At 35.6% G+C, this 26,311-nt stretch overlaps 1 protein-coding gene across 3 annotated transcripts in view; it reads left to right on the top strand.

Moving 5' to 3' along the window:
- The window catches only part of STXBP5L (syntaxin binding protein 5L), a 437,905-nt gene that overhangs the window by 219,107 nt on the left and 192,487 nt on the right, over positions 1 to 26,311 (top strand). For all 3 annotated transcript variants that reach the window (XM_044670068.1, XM_044670069.1, XM_044670067.1), the window contains exons 7-8: positions 2,920 to 3,003; positions 25,225 to 25,348. In XM_044670068.1, the coding sequence (XP_044526003.1) occupies positions 2,920 to 3,003; positions 25,225 to 25,348 (208 nt within the window). The remainder of the gene's footprint in view (positions 1 to 2,919; positions 3,004 to 25,224; positions 25,349 to 26,311) is intronic.

Raw genomic sequence — 26,311 nt, 5'->3', positions numbered from 1 at the left:
CTCTTTCAAAATTTCATTATATTGTACCCTACTCATTGTATTTGTCAGATTAGGAATAATGTTGCCCAGTGGGATAGAACATTTCAGCGGGCCACATCTGGCCTAGGGCTGTAGTTTGCCCGTCACTGCTCTAGATTTTCTAAGCATACAATCATATCACCTGCAAAGAGTGATAATTTTGTTTCCTTTTTGTCTATTTTAATTTCTTAAATTTCTTCTTCCTCCTTCTCCTTTTTTTTTGGGGGGGTGGGGCTATAGCTAATATTTCTAATGCAATATTTAAAAATAGTGGGGATAATAGGTATCTTTGCTTCACCCCAGTCTCATTGGGAAGGCTTTTAGCTTATCCTGTTTCATATAATTTTAGATAGATAGTACTTATCATTTTTAAAGAAAGTTCTATTTATTCTTCTGATTTCTAGTGTTTTATTTTTTTAAAGTAGGGATGAGTGTTGCATTTTGTCAAAAGTTTTTTTCTGTCTACTGAGATAATTACATTATTTTGTTACTTTTATTATTGATATTGATATCAATTATCTTGATAGTTTTTCTAATATTGAGCATGTCCTGCATGCTTGGTATAAATCCTACCCAGTCATAGTGTATGATCTTTGTGATATATTGCTATAATTTCCTTGCTAGCATTTTATTTAAAATTTTCATGTCATTATTCATTAGGGAAAGTGGTCTAGGGTTTTCTTTCCTTGTTTACTATCTTCCTGGTTTAAGTATCAGCACTATACTTGTGTCATAAAAGGAATTTCATAGAATTCCTTCTACGCTAATTTTTTCCAAGTTTACATAATAATAAAATTAATTATTATCTAAGTGTTTGGTAGAATTCATTTACAAATCCATCTGGTCCTGAGTTGTTTTTTTTTTCTTCAGGGACTCATTGTTCAATTTCTTTTTCTAAGATTGGTTTAAATGTTAACTCTTCTGTTAATGAGGGCAGTTTATATTTTTGGAAATATTCATCTATTTCACTTAGACTGTCAGATTTACTGGTATATGATTGGGCAAAATGTTTGCCTAAAATTGCTTTGATTTCATCTTCATTGATACCATCCTTTTAATTTTTTATACTGGTAATTTGGTTCAGCTGCTATCAAAATCTTATATCTATATTTGCAGAATGAATTAATTTCTTGTCACCTTCTTGTATATTATCCACATTGCAGATTATATGCTTATCCTAGAATTGACTTCATTTCCTTTATTCAGCTGGTTCTTTAATGTGTTGGTTTTGGGGGATATGGGGCATGTGAAATGACCAAAAGGTAGGCTATAGAAAAAAAAAAAAGGCAAAGAACTTCTTTGTCTTTAGAACTGTCTCTTTTCTTCCTTTTAGTTCTGAATTTAGCCATAACCTAAGGAAGGTTCTTTCGGAGGTTCTCTATTTTTCTCTCTTTATATTCTCTCAAACATCTCATCCCTCCAACTACCAGTTCCATATAGTTGATTCTCAAGTTCACAGTTCTCTATCCTTTTCCTTTTTGTTAAACTCCAGTCCTATCTACTTGTTGAATATTTCCATTTAACTGTCCTACTGTCACCTTAAATTATGTCTAAAACTGATCTCCCATTCTTCTCCTACAAGCTATCTCTTTCTACTGCCTTTTCATTTTGTGAATGATGTATTTATTATCCCAGACACTTAGGGTTGAAACTTTGTGGTCATCTTTGACTTTTTCCTCCTTTAATCTATCTTTGCATACCTCCTTGCATTCTATCATCGCTGGGTCTTATTGATTCATTTGTGATATCTATCAGTTCTATCTATCTATTCTCATTCCCCACCATCACATCTTTGATCAAAATCTTCAATAATAACATTGCTCACTTTATATATACATATATGTATATCATGTAAATCATAAACCATATATATATATGTATGTATACATATATATATATAGCATTTTATGGTTTACAAAGAGGAAGCATATGGAGAAGTATTATAATCTCAATGTTCATGTCCAGAAACTGACAAATAAAGGTTAAATGATTTTCCCAGTTTCTCACAACTCCTAAGAGTTTTCCAACTGCTACAGTTCTGATCTCTTTTATCTGGAATTCAAGGTATAGCTTACCCTTCTAAATTCTTCTCCTGCTTCTTTGCAAGAAGTAAAGGAAGTTTTATTCCAGATAGACTGATTTACTTATTGTTTTTTCAATATACCTTGCTTATCCTGATAGCTTTGCTTTTGCTCACACCATTCCCACCTTCTGCCTCACAGTGGAATAACCCTTTCTTTGTTTAGATAACTTTCTGAATCCTATATTCAATATATTCAATTCAATTCAATTCAATTCAATAATATATTCAATTTGCACCTGAAGCTTTTTCCTTTCTGAGAATTTCTACATTTCTCCCATGATAAATTTATTGAATTCCCTCAATGTACATATTTCTTGCAGCATTTGTCAAATTCACTTGACACCAAATAGTATTGTTACTTAGCTTTTATATTTCTGATAATCTTATTCTATAACTTCATAATCATTTCCCCCCAGCTTTAAGTTTCTTTAAAGGATATATTGTATCATATGCTGCTTTGACTCTTCCTCAGCAATTAATACAATCTCCTATACATACTAAATGCTCAATAAATATTATTTGATTGCTTTACAGAATAGATAATAATTTCAAAAATAACTTATTTGGCTCAGTACATGAAATATATCCGCATGTAGTAAAGATTTCAAAATACATGGTTACTAAATAAAGTTTGAAATCTTGTTATATGAATTTCAAGAAGATATAAATTGAAAACCATTTTAACCAAAATTTTATTTTATTAGAAACTCTAATAAAGCTAATTTACTATTTCACATATTTTAAAAACATTTTAAAACAGTTAATAGAATTTTAAAATAAACTGAGTTCAAAAATAAGTTTCTCCTGATATTTTTCAGCTGTTAATAGGATATGAAAATGGAACTGTGGTGCTCTGGGACTTGAAATCAAAAAGAGCAGAACTGAGAGTTTATTATGATGAGGTAAGCAGTTTCCTATTATTCAGAAAAATGACCATTGTATTATGTTGACCTATTTGAAGAAATGTATGTTACATTGAAAAAGCCCACACTTTTTATTGTAAAATATGACTATTTGGAAAGTATTATATATAGCTATACTGAAATTTAGAAACGTTTCTTCATAAAATCAGCACTAATCATCAATATTTAGTCTCTATATCCAAAAGCTTAATTGTATACATATAAGTACTATAGTACTGGGGATAGAGAATGTAGAGATAATGGGCCTGTTGCACTCAAAGAGTTGACATTCTAGTTCAAATGAGACTGATGAATGGAAACCACTATAATATGTTATATTTTCTAATTATCCACAGTAATTGAAAGGAATATTCCTTATATTCTAATTGGTAACTAATTCCCAAAATATTATGTTAATGGTTGGGACATGCCATTGTATTTAATTTAAGTACAGTGATAACTGATCTGGAAATTCACAAAACAAGCAATTCTCAATTTATAAACAAAACATTATTTGTAAATTAGTCATTTGAAACTCAAATTGAATTTTCTCATTGACCCAATATTTTAAATAGTTTTTAGGAGACTAAACAGAAGATGGTTAACCCATAATACACTTGCAATATAATCATAGGCTCATAAATTTAAAGCTAGAAGGGACTTTAGAGACCATTGGGTGCAAGTCTCCCCATTCTGTAGATGGGGAAACTGAGGCATGGAGTGGGTGAATGATTTTGCCCCGTGTCACACAGTTTATAAATGCTTGAATTGGGATTTAACTCTAGATCTTCTTGACTCAAAATTCTATGCCCTTTCCACTATTTCAGGCTTAGGACAGTAGAATTTAAATACCTCATGTAAAACTAAGCTTGTGTTTAGAATTATAATTTGTTATCCAAGAAATACATTTCTTTCCACTACAGTGAAATGAATACTCTCTTCTTTTTCTTACTTAATGTCAGTTAAAGCTGGACTCCCTTTGTTGCAAACCAGTTATGTTTGCTACTAAGGCTAAATTGCAGAGACTGGCCTACCCACTAACATTCCATGGACACCACCTATTTTCTCTGACTAAGATTTGTTTCTCTCCTTTTCTGACTCACTGAATAATAGAATGTGGTCTTATAAATAACCTTAAAAAGGTATTTTAACGTTTTTTAAACTGCTAACAATAAAGAGGATGTTTTTGATGGATCTGTACAATTCAGAACTCCTCTGTACCTTGTTGTATGCAACTCTTGTCCATGTTTCCATAAATCTTTCATAAGCATTATGTATACGAGTCCTTTCTCCATTCATCTTGAAATTACACAGATACCAATGGACCATCCATCACTTATCCCCAGCTCTCACTGCCTGACCAACTCAATCCTTTTTTAAATCATATATCCCTTCAATGATGTCCTTTATACCAATTCTTCCATACTTACTCATTCCCACCACATTTCCTTCCATTGCTATTTGTGGGATACAAGTCTAATTCTTCAGAGACTGTGGTATTCCTTGATTTGTAGCTATACAACATTTATGGAAGAATATTGGTGCTAAAAACATGGACTTTTGTTTCCCAGTGTAGCTAAAAAGTTGTTTTTTTTTTAATTGCACAATTCCAAAAGTAATCTGGCCAGATCTTTGACTTCTAATCAGTTCTTAACCCATTTCATCATCTCTGCATAATATCTATCCAAAATGAACCAAAGGTATTGGTTGCCTATCTAGCTGCATGTCATAGTTTGGACAGTAGAGATTCTTCATTTGTTTTTTTCTTGTGTAGTTAGTTAAAGAAAACTCCTTAGAGTAATTATAGAGCCCATTTAGCAAAATCTAGTGTTTCAGGGCTTGATGTAATCAGCAGAATATTATTCACAAATAGCAACAGTTAGAAGACCTCACAATTCAAATGGAATTCTCCTTCCATTTAGATGTTCTATATATCTTCTTTTCCCACAGCAAACACATTTGTTACTTATACATCTCCCTCTTTTATGTTTCTCTTGACATAAATAATCAGAGGATCATCTAACAAAATCATTACTGTTAAATCTTTCAAAGATGTTCACATAATTTATACAACTGAATCAAATATTTTGGGTTTTGTTTTACTTTATTGTTTGCTAAGTGCAGTGAGATATTGTATTCTCCCAACCTCTCTACAAATTTTGTGACTTGAAAATTTAGTAAATGGTAAAATATTATTTGCAAAAGCCTTTCTTTTCATTCTTCACATACTTTGCAGGGATACCTCTCATGAATAAATAGATTATTCTCTGTACAAAGACTGTATAGACTATTTGTGTAGAGAGGAAAGTAGGCAAAAGTGGATAGATATATACCACCAACTACTAGAAAAACACATATAGGTTGATACTAGGATAGTACTCTCAAAGGGTTTCCAGAATAGTAGAATCTGCCAATGTTGGTGCTCTTCTGACATAACTTTTAAGAAATCTGTGTCCCCTTTATGCCATGAGGAAAGATTTATAGTATGATATTGTGGAAAAACAAAATCTCAACCCCTTTCTGACCAGCTAATGGTGGATCTTTGTACAAAAAGGCCTGTAATAAAATTCACCTATATTTCAGAGGAAAATCATATTTTGTTCATCTGGGTCAGGAGCAGCTATCCAGGGCTGAGGAGAAGAAGATATCTGAAAAAACAATAAATGCTGTGGGGCAGGGACTAGTTGTGGTGCTGTTGATAGCATCATTGAAGTTGGAAAACCAGTTGATACAAATGTGGGGTATTAATTGCCATGGAACTTACTATCCCCATTTTCCTCCCGTTTACCTCTTAAAAGTACTAATCAATCCTTACCACAGAACCTACCTAGACCTGCCTGGAGACAAAGTATAACTTAAATAATTATCCTGTAATGTTAACAACAGAATTAAATGAGCAGAGAAGGTTTTAGTGTCAATAAGAAATTTGAAGACTATCATGAATAATTACATGATGTCTTCTTTTTGGTACTCTAAGAAGAGTCTCTGAGATGGCATTTTACTGACTTATACCTAATTTTGAGATTATTTTCTCCTTTAGATGTTGCCAGAAAAAAATCACCATAGTTGGTGATAAGTAGAAATAACCAAGTATAGGTGAGGAAATAAAAGCAGAAAAAGGCATTGCTACCAACATATGGGAATAATGTGCTTATATACTGAAAGGCGGTATATTTAGAAGAAATACCTCTGGAGAGGAGTTCAGGTCCCCACTTTACTATTTACTATCTATGCTACCTTGGACAATCCATTCAAGTTCTTTGACTTTCAGTTTTAAAATTAAAAATACTATTGATGTCATTTAAAAAATATAACCTTTCTTTCCAAATATATCCTACCCCTCCCCTACTCAAAGAGCTGTCCTTTGTATGTGTGTAAGAGAGTGAGGTAGTGCTCCTATACTTGTAGTAAATAATAAAAAAAAGAAAAACGTCAGCCCAACAGTAAAGACATTAACTAAGTTTCATAGTGTACACAATGTTCCATATATTCTGCTCTCCCTCCCAGCAAAGAAAGGAAAAATATATGGTTTCTTATCCCTTTGGTGGGGAATAAGTTTGGTCATTATAATTATAGTTTTCTTTTTGTTGTTGTTGATATTATTGTACTTTCCATTTACATTGTTGTAGTCATTCATATCACATCAGTTTATATAAGTCTTCTTGTGCTTCTCTATATTTTTGTCATTTCTTACTGCCCAGGAATAATCCATTATATTCACATACCACAATTTAGCCATTTCCCAATTGTTGGGAGATTGCTTCTAGTCCTTTGTTACTAGAAAAAAATGTTTTGGGCATATAGAAACTTTCTCTCTTTGCCTTCCTTGGGGAATATACCTAGTATTAGGATCACTCAAGTTTAGTTTTGTTATTTTTAAGATGAGAATAATAATATCTGTACTTTGTATTTTGTAGGATTGCTGTAATAAAAGCATTTTATGAACCATAAAATGCTATGTAAATGTGAATTGCTCTTATTGCCTAGAAATGACTACTCATTAATGGAAATATTGCCAGAAAAAGTATTTATTGAATGGAGAGGAGGACTGAGACTGTCTTAGCAATTGCTCTTCATTTCAACTCAAAATGCAGGGAATCTCAAAATAGATCAAATCTCAAAATAGCCTAGCTTACTTTCCAGAATGCCGTCCTAATCCTAAATACCTTTCTTGTAGATTCTGAACAGGAAAGGGAATATATTGAAACTATTCAGTATGAAGTGAATTATTCTGAGCTGAAAACTTGAGGGATAGTTTGGGAATATCTATATTTTTAATTGCTTGTAATTCTGAAAATGTTCACAACTTTCCATGACTACTTGAAGAGTAAGTGCAATCACTAGAAGAATCTTCTTCAGTATTCTTAGTTGCCTTTGCTTTCATTCTAGGATTTCTTCACTGTATCCTAATACTGTGAGGAAATCTTTATATCAAACTGTGTCATATGTATAGTTCAGTTATGTTCAAATATGTTAAGAAGATTGATGATGCAGGGAGGGAAGGAGAAAGCAAAGCACTTCAAAGGAAAGGCTTGGCAGAGTCTTTTTAATGGGTGACTTTAAGCAAAAATTAATGGTCACCCTAGTAGAAAGCTTCAAAAATTATGAGATATGACTCCTGGTATCAGTTGTTAGCATAACAAAAGTAACTTTGTCCTAATTGGTGAAAATATGTTAGGTCACTGGCACTGACTGAGTGTCATATATGTTCTGTTAGATGTTTTTAGTGTAATTTTAGCCATAAAGAGTAAAAGTAACAGGAAGCTGAGCCTGATTGTCTGTTCTGTCTGCTACAAAGAAAGTCTTGGGGCTTCATTAGGTTGATGCCTCACTTTCACAAGACAAGTGGCTAGATCAAGTACCACCTATGAGAGCCTTTTAGCCCAGAAACAGCTTTAGCAGCTGGAGAAGAGAGCTGGAGGAGGAAGCTAAAGCAGGACATTTTCATGATGGTCCTATCTCATCTCCTGGAAGAGAACAGCCTGGGAAGACCTCTGACCCTAGGAGATAAGGAAAAGTAAGTTACAACTCGAGGCTTAATTAAGGATTAATATCAGTTATATTAGTCAGCAGACTATAATATGGTTGCTTGATGTTTTAAATTCACTTAAATTTCACTTAAATGACATTTCTGTAGTAATATGAATATTCCTTTAATGAGGCATTACATAAGTCATATTGTTATAATATAGATGCATTTGATTTTTAAATGAATATTAAATGAATATTCAATCGTGGAAGTGTTTTATATTTTAGATACCAGACTATTTATACTTGGTATTTGAAAAAGGGAACACCTAATTCAGGGGCATGCCCTACATATGCAAACAATTTTCTAAAATCTCAGATTATGGGGGGCAGTTGGGTAGCTCAGTGGATTGAGAGTCAGGCCTAGAGATGGGAGGTCCTGGGTTCAAATCCAGCCTCAGACACTTCCCAGCTGTGTGACCCTGGGCAAGTCACTTGACCCCCATTGCCCACCCTTACCACTCTTCCACTTATGAGCCAATACATAGAAGTTAAGGTTTAAAAAAAATTTTTTTTTTAAATCCCAGATTATGGTCTTAAATGTTTATGTAAATTAGGAAGTACTATAGAAGAGTGATACTGGTGAATGGGATATTTGATCTTCATTCTGGGGATTCCCTAGGCCAAAGCTAGAGTTTCTTTAGTTGATCTACCTATTGACCAAAGTATAGTTTTTAATAGTTGATGATTTCTAATTGATTATAAATTAATAAAGCTGAATCTGTAAGCCTACTTCCTAGACATTATAGCAAGGATTATTAACCTTTTTTATTATCATGAGTCTCTTTGGCAGTCTGATGAGGCCTATGGATGTCTTCTCAGAATATTTTTAAATGTACAAAATAAAATTTGTAGGATTACAAAGGAAATTACTTCTCAGCAGAGTTGTCAAAATATTTTTGTTGCTGTTGTTGCTATTTTAAAAACATATTACTGGACACCAGGAGAAAAACCCCCCTGGTCTAGTGTCTGGTAGCTTATCTTGATACTGTGCTTACAATTTGGATACCTGCTTCCAGATCAGGAAGCAACTATTAGGATAGCAAAGGCACAGTAATTAGAGATTTCGGGCATCTAGAGCCCCACTTGGAATTGTTATTAAATAAAGAATCACATCATATACCTCGTACAACACCCTACTAAACAGACACACTCAATCTCACAATATATAAAATAATTTGAATTACTAACCAAATATGAAATTTTAAATATGTGTGAATACCACCAAAACTAATTTTAAAGAACATTGCATCATTTAATTATTATCCTCTTTGAAACACAAATTTGCTGAAGGTAAGAATTGTGGTACAAAGCTGGGAAGGGAGCAGCAGTGGAGGAGAATCAGTGGAGCTCTGAGCAGTTCTCTCAACTATTCCTTTGTACTCACTGAGAAAGGGGGCTCTGTGCTATTGCTAGGCATGGTTAACAAGGAGTAGATAACCCAAATCCCTGGGATTGTTGAGGAAAATGACACTGAAGACAATGGAAGTGGAAAAGGAGAAAAAAGGTAAGAAAGAGTAAGCACCTTTATTGTGAATTCCTGTAAGACCAATTCTACTATTGCAGTAGAAGGGAGTGGGGGGTGGAAGGAAGCAGTGTCAGTGACCTATCTCAGCACTTTACCCTTGAAGGATCTGAGAAAATGAAGAACTCCTTCTCTTTTCCCAGCTCTATCGGGGGGGGAGGGGGGGTCCTGTAGCTTAGTATGAAAGTATAGGAATAGATGGAACTGAGACAGAACAGTTTAAGGAGGGATGGAAAGGCCTGGAAGAGCTGCTTTGGACAGTGGGATACTGAAATGATAAGAGAGGTATATATAGTAAGATTGCCTAGAAGCAGTGATGGCCCAGGGCAGCAAGGAGGCACAGTAGATAGAGCACTGGGCCTGGAGTCAGGAGGACTCATCTTCCTGAGGTTGAATCTGGTCTTAGACAATAACTTTGTGACCCTGGGCAAGTCACCAAATGCTGTTTGCCTCAGTTTCCTTATCTGTAAAATGAGCTGGAGAAGGAAATGGCCAACTACTCCAGTATCTTTGCCAAGTAAACCCCAAGAGGGGTCAGGGAGTCTGATATGATTGAACAACAGCAACAATGGATAAGTAAGAGAGGTAGAAATTTAAAGTGTATAATCTGAACATTTGTGCTTTTTAGATTTAAAAAAATATATAACTATAACAAACATGAAGAAATACAATACAACCTCCTGTTGCAATGTATTCTGCTAAGGGATGGTCATTATTCCAGAAAATTCTAATTATTCTCTATTAGTCAGAGGTCACAGAAGTATAGATTTAGTATTGGAAGATATGCTCAAAGTCTAATCTAATACCTTCTTACATGTGAGGAACTGAGACCCAGAGAAAAGAAATAACATGCCAAAGCTCACACAAGTGGTAATGAAAAGACATGAGATTTGAATTCAGACCTCTGCTAAAAATCCTATGGTTTTTTTCAATGTATATAATAACTAACTTGTGTAGGGCATTTTATGCTTTACAAAGCACTTTGATGCCTCATTTTGCACTCAGCTATTTGATGGAACTAGAGGTTAAAGACCTACCTTCTTGTTTGAATCAGGTTCTTGAGCTCTGATAAGATCTCAGGTCAGGTCAGCCATCACTTCAAGTTGCAGTGGGCTCAATATATCATAGAATCTGTCCTGAACTCTCTAGGCCCCAGGTAAGTTGAAGAGCAGCCCAGAGCCCCAGCTGACAGACTTGAATCTTGCCTTTTAGTAAGCCAGAACTTTAGTCAATCCTCTGCTTGGACCCCTAAAGAGGAAGCTTCTATATAAATTTAAAAGAAACTAAATCTGATATCATGTGATAAACATCAATTGTCCAGATCTCAGTGACTGAACTCTTACCTAAATACTTTTAGTGATAGGACGGACACTCACTCTTTCAAAAAGAAACACATCCCATCAAAAAGAAACATATCTCTAGTTATTGGGAAGCTCTTTCTTATATGAAGCCCAAATCTGCTGCCTTGTAATTTCTCCTCACTAATCTTAACTTGTTTCTCTGAAGCTATATCATGTCCTTGACACCAAGGATAAAAATACAAGGAACCACACAATCCCTGTGCTCAAGGAGCTTACATTCTGAAGGATAAGAAATACATATCAGTATGTGCAGAATAAATCTAGAGAAAATAAATAGAAAGTAGTAAGGACACCAACAGTTGGGGGGCATCAAGAAAATCTTCATGTAAAAGGTTGTGCTTGAGTAGTTTATGTTTTTCCTTGTCTAATGAAAAGGAGGGGAAAATATTGTGATAGGGTGTTGGGAGTAGCAAGCAGTTATTAAATACTTACTTTGAGGCAAGCACTTATGTCATTTGATCCTCACAATAGCACTGTAAGGTGGACGCTATTATGATTCCCATTTTACAGTTGAGGAAACTGAGGTAGAGATTAAATAACTTGTCCAAGGTCAAATGATTAACAAATATCTGAGGTGGGATTTGAAATAAAGCGAGTCCAGGTCTAGCCTCTTTGCCACCTAACTTGCTCAATAAAACAAAACATGGAAGTTCACAAAGGCTTTATTTTTTCCCCAGTGAATCTTCTCTAGATAGAGTTTACAGAAATAACCTCATTACTAACATAGTATAATTCCTACTTCATTCTCTTAATTTGAGGTTTTATTGTGCATTTCAACTAACTACTGCCATCCAACATCATCATCTTCCTCTTGTCTGAATCAAGTTCTTGGGCTCTGATAAAGGAGAGAGATCTATAGTAATTCTAACTTGACCTGTAACAGAATTTTGAGGCAAGAGTTCTTTGATATTAGAATATAAGCCCCAATTTCATTGCTGAATATGGGCATCAACAAGATAGAACGAATTAGAATAGAATCAAGACAAAAATACTGTAGATTTAGGCAGTCATTTAGAAAGTCACAGCCAGGGAGGTCAGCTAAGAAAGCATAGCTACAATAGCTACAGCCAAATCAGGGAAGGTATAAAAATCTGAGGTCAGCAGATTAATAAGAGATTTTGTGGAACCCTGGTACTTTGGTAGCTACAGCAGGGAGAGATAATTTTTGAAGTGAACCTTTCCTCTGATTAAATAGGGATAGATTACTAAATTTGGGGGGAAGCTTTTATTAAAGATATGGGTACACATATACAGGACTATGAAAAAGCAGGAAGGTAGAAAGGAAAAAGAATAGGTATAAAATGGGACACAGTAGTAAACAATTTTTCATTCATTCTTTTGGTAAATCTTTTTGTGGAACCCCAAAGTTATGACACAGAAATTAAGCAAACACAAGCTAGGGACTCCCAGATCAGGATGGCTCTGAGAAACCTAAAGTTACTAACAGGTCAGGATGTCTTAGATAAATCCATAGTCACTAACAATAGGGTTTTATTAGGCTCCCAAATGTAGCATAAAGACCCTACATGCTTGGGGAGACAGCCAAAAACCATTAACTACAAAGGCTACTTCAGGAACTACAGGGCGCCCCTGAGTCTGTCAACACCCGCCTTACCCGCCACCTTACCCGCCACTTTACCCGCCACTTTACCCGCCATCCCTTGACCACCAGCCTGGACCTTACCGCCACCTTTCCCACCACCTCCTCAGTTTCCCGCTACCCCAAACATATATAATCTTTACTCTGACTATGCCCCCCCGGAACTCCTTTGCTGAGCTCCGATAGCGCGCACTAGAAATAAAGACTTCCCTTTGCTTGGATTGCGTTGTCTCCGTGTGCTCCTTGGGTGGCGATCCATTCGGACCCTAACATTTTTAGTGTATTTCCCAATGGATATATCAAACTCATCAATCTTTCAATTCCTCAATCAAGTCCATCCACTTTCAGCAGAAAAAAAATCATTGAATTTTAGAATCTGATTGAGACCTTTGAGATCTTCTAATCCAGTGACTTCACTTTGCACATGAAAGCCAGAGAGATCAGATGACTAAGAGCATACAGTATCTTATTAAGGTACCTAAGTTTAGATGACCACCCAGGTCTCCTAATTTTCAGGCCAGTGCATTTTTCACCTTTTAATTTCTCATCTACCAGTCTCCTTACTCAAATATATTTTTGTTTCTGCCTTCATCTTAACTTTCCTTAAGTCATATAAAAAGTTCCCTTTTTAGGGTTAATTTTTCGGTGATCTAGATTCATCTTCTTTTGACTCCTAGCAAGTCTTACACATTTATCTCCTCTCTTTCAAGCATCTGTCAATTTCTCCTTCTTTATTCCTAGTCCCTTTATCCTCTGCCTTCAAACTAAGTAAATCTCACCTATATTAGAAAAAACTCAAACAAATCTTTTTATCTAAAAAAGTGGCACATTTTATACACCACAGTATTTTTTCCCTTCCTTTCATGACCAAAGTTCTCAAATCAGTCATCTGCCTTTGTTTCCATTCCATTTTTTCATAATCCCTTTCAATTAGCCTTATTTCATTATTCTCTGAAAACTCCAATTTAAAAGGGACCTTATTGCCTAATCTACAATGACCTTTTCCTCCATCTTTATTCCGTTATTTTTTACATTGTTGTACACCCTGCCCTTGAAGTTTCTTCCTTCAACTCAGTGACTGTATAATATTTTCAATCTCATTCTATTTATTTTTCCTCATGTCTTTTGTACTTGGCCTTCTGCTCCCTGTTTTTAATTTTTTTCCTATTTAAGGTCTGGAGCTGCCAGTAGATAAATACTCATAGTCCATAAGATATAAAACAGAATAAAGATCAAAGGTTTTTAATAAGGGCATGTGAAATGGGTATTCTACTTCAAGGCTAAAAAGCCAAGATTAGCTCTACAGAGAATATAATGAAAGTCAGGGGGGAGAACAATGACCTTAAGCTGTAAATTTGCCAGGAATTCCAGCTTTTATCTTTTGTCTCTTTGTTCCTTTTTTGACACCACTCCATGGGCAGATTCTGAACCTATGCCATCCATAGGATAATTGGTATACTTATACTCAAAATGTCCTCATGACTTCAACTGTTGGAGACATTGGTAGCTCCCCAATCTATACATCTAATCCACCTGCAAATTCTGTGTAGATGTCCTACCCAAAATAGATCATATTATCTTTAAGAAAGAAAGAAAGTAAGTTCTTCTCAACTTCACTGACTGTTCATCACACTAAAATTATCTCAGTTACCTAGAATCAGAAGTTACAGATTCTCACCAATGACAGCTTCATAAAAAAAGATACTATGAGGCTCAGGTTCAAAGATACACAAAATGTTAAATATGTAGCCTTCATAGGTTCCAGGCCTCTAGTTAAGATACTCCATCAAAAACAGATCATAAGCCCTTAACAGCCTAGAAACAGTCTTATTGTGGCATGAATACAAATGCCTATGATCTTTTTGTTTTAACCCTTACCTTCCATCTTAGAATCAATACTGTGTATTGGTTCCAAGGCAAAAGAATGGTAAGGGCTAGGCAATGAGGGTTAAGGGATGTGCCCAGGGTCATACAGGAAGTATCTGAGGCCATACTGAACCTAGGATCTCCTGTCTTTAGGCCTGGTTCTCCATCCATTCATTAAGCTACCTCTCTGGCCCGCTGTGATCTTTTACTGTTGAATATCTGAAAGCTGTTAATTGGTATTCATAGACCCAAACTGTTAACATTCCACAGTCAGTGAAGGGGGTGGGGTGGAATGCTGTTTTAGTTTTTGTAATAAGATCAGGAAAGGGTCTCTCTCAGTTTCTCAGACCCATTATCCTACTTACTACTAGAAAAGATTCTGAAAAAGTACTCTTTGTTAGTGATATTACAACTAAAACTCTTAGGCAAGATCCTACACCTCTAGGAGTTCTGCCACTAGTGTTTGAGATTCTTTCTTCAACAAATTTACATAAGTTTTGGTGTTCCACTGCTGAGTCAGAGCTTCAGTCACTAGAAACCTTGGGATTTCTTATATTTTAACCTTCCTCTAGGGAGACAGGGATTAAATGGGTTTTAGTCTGTGTTGAATGATGTGGCATTAAAAACAGATGAAACTACACTGAAAACTGGTTAATTTTAATGGTTCCATGATAGAGTGGCCCAAGACCAGACTAATTAAGCTTTTTGAAAAACTGATTCTTTTCTTTCTCTGCTATTGAGATTTCCCTCTCTCCTATTTTTCATGTTATTTCCCCCTTTTTCTGGAGTGCCCTGTTCTCTTCTCAGGCAGTTCTGACCTGTCCTTCAAGGACCAGCTCATATCTCATTCCTTCAACATTTAACATTTTTATCACACAATTTAATTCGTTATATACTCTTATTTCTCTGCTATTGCATTTGTATCTCACCAACTAAACTACGTGTTTCTTGAAGAAAGAGTTCATGTTTTCTGCTTCTCTGTCCCCACCCCCCAGAACCTCAGATAGTGTTAAGTATATAATAGGTGCTCAATATATAACTGGTTAATTAAAGGAAAATTCACAGGGAATAAATGAGTATTTCAGATTTCATCAAATACACAGCCAAAGAGTGAACTTCTCAATAGGTGCTATAGGTTAAAGAATAGAAGCTTGCTCTCAAGTTTACTTAAATTTGTTTTGTTGGAATAGAAAGAACAAGTACTTAGTAGTAATCATTGATCTTAATGGAACTCTAAATCTGGACCAAAAAAAACTCTAAATCTTATCTTCAGGAATCTCTCTTCTCAGTAGCATGGTTATCTATTTTTATAGGAATACATTTTTATAGTGGCAATGCTGCATAGTAGAAAGGGCATTGGAAACAGAAGTGAAAATGTCACTAACTTGTTCAGCATGGAAGTGAAAGAAAAGACTTGCCAACACAATGAAGAGAAGGGAAACTAGGCACAAAAAAAATTTAAAAAGATCGCAACAAATTATAGAAGGGTTATAAAGCAAGGAAGGGAGAGTGAGAGGAAATCTGCACCCAAGAGACAACCACTGGGGGCAGCTGGGTGGCTCAGTGAATTGAAAGCCAGGCCTAGAGACAGGAGATCTTAGGTTCAAATCTGGCCTCAGACACTTCCTAGCTGTGTGACCCTGGGCAAGTCACTTGACCCCCAATGCCTAACCCTAACAGTTCTTCTGCCTTGGAACTAATACATAGTTTGGTTACAAGACAGAAGGTAAGTTTTGAGAGAGAGAGAGAGAGAGAGAGAGAGAGAGAGAGAGAGAGAGAGAGNTAAGGAGAGAGAGAGAGAGAGAGAGAGAGAGAGAGAGAGAGAGAGAGAGAGAGAGAGAGAGAGAATAGAATGAACTACTATTTTCTGAAGGAAGACACTGAAAAAGGGTAGTGCCTGTAATATTGTGTAGCAACCATTTAAGAATACCTAAAAGAACTAAAAAAAAATTTGTATCTTTTGATAGGGTTGGTCCTTCTAATGTTTTAACAAAGGAGGCTGATTGGATACATTTCCTAATCATGGAAGCCCCCGCCCTATAGTGGTAGATAATCTACCAGGATCAACAAACCTTAATTATGCATGTATGTATGTGTGTGTGTGTGTGTGTTTCTAGGTCTCTGATTATATCAGTGTGAAACTATCAGTATAGAAATGACCTCCAAGAATGCATTTTGGCAACTCATCTCTGACTTAAAATTTCATAGAGTTGCCCAGGTTCCTGAAGGTTTAAGACATTTGTCTGATTATGTGGCTAGTTTGAGTCACATTCCCTCTCTATCCATAACTACTCTTCAGTATTAGCTATTAGGAACAAAGCTATTTGAGGTAGAGGAGGATCTATTCTGTATATTGGTGATATTTCTTTTAGACATTTTAGTTCAGAAGAATCCAGTGAAATTGTAGTGTGATATAATAGCAGGGCCTTTTGGGAGGCAGAGTAGTACAGTGGGGAGGGGGGGAGGGAGGGGGGGAACCACTAGATTTTGAATTAGAGAGTTTGGGCTTCAAGTCCTGCCGTTTCTATTTATCACCTTGGTGGCCTTGGTCAAATCACAAGCCCTCCAAGTTTCATTTTCTCATGTGAAAAGATCTAAATGACTTCTAAAATCTATTTTCACTCTTAATCTGTGGTCCTATGATTTATGGTTCAGGAGGTAAAGTCAGCATGACACATTCCTTCCATCCTCCTTACTTCCTATGTAAGCAGTAGTAACTTTTGGAAGAATGTCCTTTAGGATTTGGAGCCTAGAGGGATTGGCCTATCTATTTGTGTTGGAGATGATTGGAACCTCATAGGTGGGGGTGGACTTGTATTATTTGAGTTATTAGTGCATTATGGGTACATGAATATAATAGGAAATTCTCAAGTCACAAACAGTGAGTGTTTCACTTAAAGCCTTTCTGAGCTTTAATTACTGGCATATGCTTCAAAGTATTAGTTTGAGACTTTCCCAAGAGATTTGGCTACAAAAGGAATATGAACACAAAAGACCTAGATTATGTTTCTGGCCCTGCTACTTATTTTTAGTAAAAAAGAAAAAAGAGGGAGGAGGAGAACCTTTGACATTAATTTTTAACATAGTAATTTTGTTAGTTATTTTTCAGCACACATATTGATATACCTGGGTCTTTTTTTCTTTCAAAGATACCTCTGAAGAGTGTGACCTTTATTTAGATTAAAATGGTACACAGACATCTAAAGCAATGAGAGATTAAGTAATTTTAGATGGCCAAATGGTCTGACTAGCAGAGTGTTTACTTTTTTAAGAATCAGAAATTTATTTTAACAATTTTAAATGGAAATTTTTATTAGTATTACACATTCTTCTGTTATTTAATTAGTTAATTCATTTTCAGAAACCCTTACTTTATGTCTTAGAATCAGTACCATATATTGGTTCTAAAGCAGAAGAGAAGGGCTAGGCAATGGAGGTTAAATGACTTGTCCAGGGTCACACAGCTAGGAAGAGTGAGACTAGATTTAAATCTAGGACCTCCTGTCTCTAGGTCTGACTCTCTCAATCCACTGAGCCACCCAGCTACCTCATCTCTGTCATTTTAAATGAATTTCACCAAGTAGAGCCTAATCTTTTCTTGATGATTCAGAATCATCTTTATGAACTTCAGTTATATTATTGTCCTTTTATACCTTGATACCCATTGAGCTATTCAGGTCTCTGGCTCTACTCTAAATGGCTCCAAATGCCATGCTTTTTTAGTTTTTCATCTTGTTTTGTGTTCTTTTCGTCACCTTTTTTGTTCATCCCTTATTGCTGTTAGTACACTTGCACAGACCAGCCCCTCTACTCCCTTCTATTCTGCAGTTTATTGTTTTGCTTTGTTGCTTCTAATCAACAATAGATTAAGACACCAGAAAACCTGATTTAGGAGAATTAGTCATTCAGTGAGTTAATAAGTGCCTGTTATATGCCAGGCATTGTGCCAAGCACTGGGGATTCAAAGAAAAATAAAAGCACAATACCTGACCTTAAAAATATCATAAAAGGGCATAGGTTATAAAAGGCTTTTAAAGCCAAATAGAAATTTTTTTTACATTTGATCATGGAGGCAATAGGGAGCCAATGGAATTTTGAGGGGAGGAGGAGAAAAAACTTTATCAGACCTACTCTTTAGAAAGGTCACCTTGGCAGTGAAGTGTAAGACAGACTAGAGTAGGAAGAGACAGGCAAGGAGATTGATCAGCCAGAAGACTATTGTAATAGTGATGGGCAAACGAATACAATGAGTAGGATACAGTACAATGAAACTTCAAAAGAGTTGCCTAGAAACAGACTGACAGATGAGCATTTCCTTTCCTTTAGCCCCTCTTTAAAATGTTTGCCCATCACTGGTCTAGGCATGTAATGATGAAGGCCTGCATCAGGATGGTGACTGGAGTTGTGAGGAGACATATGAGAGGTGCTCTGAAGATAGAAACAGCATACATATGTGGGGTCATTACAAGTGAGGAGTCAGTGGCAAAAATGGAGTTCAAAGCTTTAGCAACTGAGAAGTTAGTCTTGCCCTCCATAGAGGATAAAGTGATAGAGAAGTTGAGAAGAAGGGAAGGTTTGAGGGAAAAGACAACAAATTCCATTTTGGACTTGTTAGATTTGGAATGTCTATGGGAATCCAGGTTGAAATATCAACTGGACTGTTGGTGATATGAGATTGGAGATCAAGAGAGAAGTTTTGATTGGATAAATAGGTCTGAAAATTATATATTAAAAAAGATAACTGAATTCATAAAGGAGAACCAGGCAGAGCTCAAGAAGGAAATAGATAGTAAAACCATAATACTGGGAGATCTAAATATTTCTCTTTCAGATCTAGATAAATCAAACCAAAAAATAAATAAGAAAGAGGTAAGAGAGGTGAATGAAGTCCTAGAAAAATTAGATTTAATTGATATGTGGAGAAAAATAAATAGGGACAAAAAGGAATACACCTTCTTTTCAGCTGCACATGGTACATTCACAAACATTGACCATGTAATAGGGCATAGAATCATTGCAAACAAATGCAAAAAAGCAGAAATAATAAATGTAACCTTCTCAGATCATAATGCAATAAAAATAACAATTAGTAAGGGCACATGGACAGGCAAATCAAAAACTAATTGGAAATTAAATTATATGATTCTCCAAAACCAGTTAGTCAAAGAAGAAATGTTAGAAACAATCAACAATTTCATTGAAGAGAATGACAATGATGAGACATCCTACCAAACTCTGTGGGATGCAGCCAAGGCAGTACTCAGGGAGAAATTTATATCCTTGGGTGCATATTAGGGAGGGCAGAGATTAGTGAATTGGGCATGCAACTTAAAAAACTAGAAAGCAAGCAAATTAAAAATCCCCAGATGAAAACTAAATTGAAATATTAAAAATCAAGGGAGAAATTAATAAAATCGAAAGTAAAAGAACTATTGAATTAATAAATAAGACTAGAAGCTGGTATTTTGAAAAAACAGATAAAATAGACAAAGTACTTGTCAATCTAATAAAAAAAAGGAAAGAAGAAAACCAAATTGACAGTATCAAAGATGAAAAGGGAGACCTCACCTCTAATGAAGAAGAAATTAAGGCAATCATTAAAAACTATTTTGCCCAATTATATAGCAATAAATATAACAATCTAGGAGATATGGATGAATATTTACAAAAATATAAATTGCCTAGATTAACAGCAGAAGAAATAGAATACCTAAATAATCCCATATCAGAAAAAGAAATTGAACAAGCCATCAAAGAACTCCCTAAGAAAAAATCGCCAGGGCCTGATGGATTCACAAGTGAATTCTATCAGACATTCAAAGAGCAACTAATCCCAATACTATACAAATTATTTGATATGATAAGCAAAGAAGGAGTCCTACCAAATTCCTTTTATGACACAAATATGGTACTGATTCCAAAGCCAGGTAGATCAAAAACAGAGAAAGAAAACTACAGACCAATCTCCCTAAAGAACATAGATGCAAAAATCTTAAATAGAATACTAGCAAAGAGATTCCAGCAAGTGATCAAGAGGGTCATCCATCATGATCAGGTGGGATTTATACCAGGAATGCAAGGATGGTTCAACATTAGGAAAACCATCCACATAATTGACCATATCAACAATCTAACAAACAAAAATCACATGATTATCTCAATAGATGCTGAAAAAGCCTTAAACAAAATACACATCCATTCCTATTGAAAACACTGAAAAGTATAGGAATAGAAGGACCTTTCCTAAAAATAATAAACAGTATATACCTAAAACCATCAACAAGCATCATATGCAATGGGGATAAATTAGAAGCCTTCCAAATAAGATCAGGAGTGAAACAAGGATGCCCATTATCACCTTTATTATTCAACATAGTACTAGAAACACTAGCAGTAGCAATTAGAAAAGAAAAAGAAATTGAAGGTATCAAAATACGCAATGAGGAGACTAAGCTATCACTCTTTGCAGATATGATGGTCTACTTAAAAAATCCTAGAGAATCAACTAAGAAGCTTGTAGAAATAATCAACAACTTTAGCAGAGTTGCAGGATACAAAATAAATGCACATAAATCATCAGCATTTCTATAGATTTCCAACACATTACAGAAGCAAGAGGTAGAAAGAGAAACACCATTTAAAATCACCCTAGACAATATAAAATACTTGGGAATCTATCTACCAAAACAAACACAGCAATTATACGAAAACAACTACAAAACACTTTCCAAACAAATAAAACTGGATCTAAACAATTGGAAAGCTATTGATTGCTCATGGGTAGGACGAGCTAACATAAAAAAAATGACCATTCTACCCAAATTAATATACCAATTTAGCGCCATACCTATCAAACTACCAAAAAACTTCTTTACTGAATTAGAAAAAACTATAACAAAGTTCATTTGGAATAAGAAAAGATCAAGAATATCAAGGGAAATAATGAAAAAAAATGTGAAGGAAGGGGGCCTAGCAGTACCAGATATTAAACTATACAATAAAGCAGTAGTCATCAAAACAATATGGTACTGGCTAAGAGACAGAAGGGAGGATCAGTGGAATAGACTTGGGGTAATGACATCAGCAAAACAGTGTATGATAAACCCAAAGAGCCCAACTTTTGGGACATGAATCCACTATTTGACAAAAACTGCTGGGAAATTTGGAAAACAATATGGGAGAGATTAGGTTTGGATCAACATCTCACACCCTACACCAAGATAAATTCAGAATGGGTGAATGACTTGAATATAAAGAGGGAAACAATAAATAAGTTAAGTGAACACAGAATAGGATACTTGTCAGATCTCTGGGAAAGGAAAGATTTTAAAACCAAGCAAGAGTTAGAGAAAATTACAAAATGTAAATTAAATAGTTTTGATTATATTAAACTAAAAAGCTTTTGTACAAACAAAAACAATGTAGGCAAAATCAGAAGGGAAACAACAAATTGGGAAAAAATCTTTATAACAAAAAATTCTGACAGGGGTCTCATTACTCAAATATACAAGGAGTTAAATCAATTGTATAAAAAATCAAGCCATTCCCCAATTGATAAATGGGCAAGAGACATGAATAGACAATTTTCAGGTAAAGAAATCAAAAATATCAATAAGCACATGAGAAAGTGTTCTAAATCTCTAATAATCAGAGAAATGCAAATCAAAACAACTCTGAGGTACTACCTCACACCTAGCAGATTGGCTAAAATGAAAGAAGGGGAGAATAATGAATGCTGGAGGGAATGTAGCAAAATTGGGACATTAATGCATTGCTGGTGGAGTTGTGAACTGATCCAACCATTCTGGCTGGAAATTTGGAACTATGCTCAAAGGGCTATAAAAGAATGCCTGCCCTTTGATCCAGCCATACCATTGTTGGGTTTGTTACCCCAAAGAGATCATAGATAAATAAACTTGTACGAAAATATTTATAACCATGCTTTTTGTGGTGGCAAAAAACTGGAAAAGGAGGGTATGCCCTTCAATTGGGGAATGGCTGAACAAATTGTGGTATATGCTGGTGATGGAATACTATTGTGCTCAAAGGAATAATAAACTGGAGGAATTCCATGTGAACTGGAAAGACCTCCAGGAATTGATGCAGAGCAAAAGGAGCAGAGCCAGAACATTGTACACAGAGACTGATACACTGTGGTAAAATCGAATGTAATGGGCTTCTGTACCAGCAACAATGCAATGACCCAGGACAGTTCTGAGGGATTTATGGTAAAGAACACTACCCACATTCAGAGGAAGGACTGCAGGAAAGGAAACATATAAGAAAAACAACTGCTTGAATGCATGGGTTGGGGTGGACATGATTGGGGATGTAGACTGGAAACTACCACACCAATGCAACTATCAACAATTTGGAAATAGGTCTTTATCAATGACACATGATAAAACCAGTGGAAATGGGCGTCGGCGTGGGGGGAGGGTGCAGGGGGTCAAGATGAAAGTAGGAGCATGAATCATGTAACCATGTTAAAAATGAATATTAATAAATGTTTAAAAAAAGTAAAAAAAAAATCAAACCAAGCAAGAGTTAGAGAAAATTACAAAATGTAAATTAAATGGTTTTGATTATTTTAAACTAAAAAGCTTTTGCACAAACAAAAACAATGCAGCCAAAATCAGAAGGGAAACAACAAATTGGGAAAAAATCTTTATAACCAAAAACTCTGACAGGGGTCTCATTACTCAAATATACAAGGAGTTAAATCAATTGTATAAAAAAATCAAGCCATTCCCCAATTGATAAATGGGCAAGAGACATGAATAGACAATTTTCAGGTAAAGAAATCAAAAGTATCAATAAGCACATGAGAAAGTGTTCTAAATCTCTAATAATCAGAGAAATGCAAATCAAAACAACTCTGAGGTATCACCTCACACCTAGCAGATTGACTAAAATAAAAGAAGGGGAGAGTAATGAATGCTGGAGGGAATGTGGCAAAATGGGGACATTAATGCATTGCTGGTGGAGTTGTGAACTGATCCAACCATTCTGGCTGGCAATTTGGAACTATGCTCAAAGGGCTATAAAAGAATGCCTGCCCTTTGATCCAGCCATACCATTGTTGGGTTTGTACCCCAAAGAGATCATAGATAAACAAACTTGTACCAAAATATTTATAGCCATGCTTTTTGTGGTGGCAAAAAACTGGAAAAGGAGGGTATGCCCTTCAATTGGAGAATGGCTGAACAAATTGTGGTATATGCTGGTGATGGAATACTATAAGGAATTATAGTATCCCATACTCAAAGGAATAATAAACTGGAGGAATTCCATGTGAACTGGAAAGACCTCCAGGAATTGATGCAGAGCGAAAGGAGCAGAGCCAGAAGAACATTGTACACAGAGACTGATATACTATGGTAAAATTGAATGTAATGGACTTCTGTACCAGCAGCAATGCAATGACCCAGGACAGTTCTGAGGGATTTATGGTAAAAAACGCTACCCACATTCAGAGGAAGGACTGCAGGAAAGGAAACATATAAGAAAAATAACTGCTTGAACTCATGGGTTGAGGTGGACATGATTGGGGATGTAGACTCGAAACTATCACACCAATGCAACTAACAACAGTTTGGAAATAGGTCTTGATCAATGACACAAGTTAAAGGCAGTGGAAATGTGCATCAGCCATGGGTGGGGTGAGTGTGGGGGGTGAAGGGGAAAGTAGTAGCATGAATCATGTAACCATGTTAAAAATGAATATTAATAAATGGTTAAAAAAAAAAGATAACTGAACCCATGGGGGCTGATGAGATCACCAAGTGAACTAGTATAGAGGGAGGAAAGAGAGTCCAGAACTGTAAAGAAATTTCACTGTAAGAATTTGAATAAAGTTTAGGAAATTTATTGCATGATGTTTTTGCACCTCAGAGTCTATTTTACTTAATTCCTAGTTCTCATCAATGTTCCTTATAGATGAAATTGCTGAATAGCTGAACTCTAGATAGAAAAGGCACTAATGTGTATTGTATTCCAATACTTTCCTACAGTTTTAAACTATTAAAACCCTAAGACTTTTGAATCACCCTGTATGATATTTTACAAATGAATTTTATATGTTGTCTATCACAGTCTTATCACCCCTGTTTTTCTCGTTTGCTCTGTCAATCAGTAACTAGGTTTTATGTTCTTAGAAGGCAAGAATATTCTTTAACCCAATTTGGTCAAGTAACAATTGACACTCCATAAAATTTTTTTGAAGAATTCATCTTCTAACACATTATAATAATTAATTTATACTTCACACTGTGATTTTTTTCAAACTCATAAATTTGGTTTACTGCCCTCCAGAAGCTCCACAAAATACAACAGGCCTTTTATAATAATCATACCAGCTGATATTGATACAATGCTTATAATCTAAACAAGTCATTTTACAGATATCCCTTTTGATCTTCACAACAAACCTGAGAAGCAGGTCCCCATTTTACAGATGATGTTTATAGACTCATAGCCTTAGAGCCAAGTGGCATCTACAGTCCTCCCTCATCTTAATTGAGGTAAAAAAGGTTAAGCATTTTGCTCATAGTGATAAAGCTCAAATGTCACAGTTGAGACTCAAAACCAGGTTTCACCTGTTTCCAAGTTCCCGATTCTTTTAACCTAGCAGGTTGCTTCCAAGAAGTACAAAGAAAACCCTTTGTTGCTATTCTGATAGTAGAGGGAAATCGATGTTCTGCCCCTTCTGATAATCCAAACTTAGACCTAAAGGGTTAGAAAATCACAATACATATTTTTACATACTTTGTACAACTTTCCCCCTAAGGATAATTTGCCTTTGTAACCTGTTTGTTTACTCTTAACTGTTATTTCATTAGGCTATTCATTCAATTGATTGGCATCATGAGGGCAAACAGTTCATGTGCAGCCATTCAGATGGCAGCTTGACTCTATGGAACCTGAAAAGTCCAAGCCGTCCTTTCCAGACCACAATTCCACATGGTAAGATGATGCTTTCAAAGGGAATAAATGTTGATATTCACTGCTTAACCTGAAGTAGAATGAGGTGGTGTCAGCACTTAAGATTAAGGAAGTGACAAAAGTTTTCCAAGTAACTTTCTTTCCCCTCCCTCACTTCTAAGGACTTGAAGGTTACACCCAAGTGGCAAGAGCATTTTTTTCAGCCTTTTTTCATCCAGTCCTCCCTCCCTCCCTTTTCCCACCCTAGAAGAAGGCACTGCCTCTCCATACAGTAACTAAGTTTCCTCAATTGAGAGGTCACTAGTGAGTGGCAGACCTCTCTAGGAGTCATCTCTAGTGCTGAATAAAGCTATGCATACAGACCAAACTAGTTGTTGGTGGCTGGCTCTGTCAATGCAAGAACAATCTAATCATCTAATCTTAAAGCCATTTAAAAATGACTCAAGGCAATGCTGTCATTGATATAGCACTGCTTTTGCCCTGTTTTCTCTTGTTCTTTGCTCTCTTTACTTAATGTTCTCCGAATAGGCCTTCTTGTTTCTTGTGAAGCTTATTAAAGTGTATTTTAATTACTGTCACTCATGATTAAGAAAAGGCCATCTCTATGTTTTAATGAGACTTTTAATAATACATAGCTTGTACCACAGAGCAGGCAACAGAAAATTATTTTTCAGATTGTGATATATCTGATTGATCCTGAGACCTGACTATTTCGATGAAATTGTGTTAATACCAATATGAATTCTATCCACATGCTACATTTCTGAAGCTCTCTCTCTCTCTCTCTCTCTCTCTCTCTCTCTCTCTCTCTCTGTGTGTGTATATGTGTGTATCTCTGGCTCTAGTTCTGACTCTGGCTCTGTATGTCTCTGTGTATGTGTGTCTCTGTCTGTCTCCCTCTCTGTCTCCCTCATTTGTTTCTTCTCCCACCATAAAGCCAGTGAACTCTGTTATTGCAAACAATTTATTTTATACATTTCATCA

This window comes from Gracilinanus agilis, chromosome 3 (genome assembly GCF_016433145.1).
Source record: "Gracilinanus agilis isolate LMUSP501 chromosome 3, AgileGrace, whole genome shotgun sequence".
Classification (NCBI taxonomy): Eukaryota; Metazoa; Chordata; class Mammalia; order Didelphimorphia; family Didelphidae; genus Gracilinanus; species Gracilinanus agilis.
Note: the sequence above shows the minus strand (reverse complement) of the source record. Positions and strands in the feature narration are given on the sequence as shown.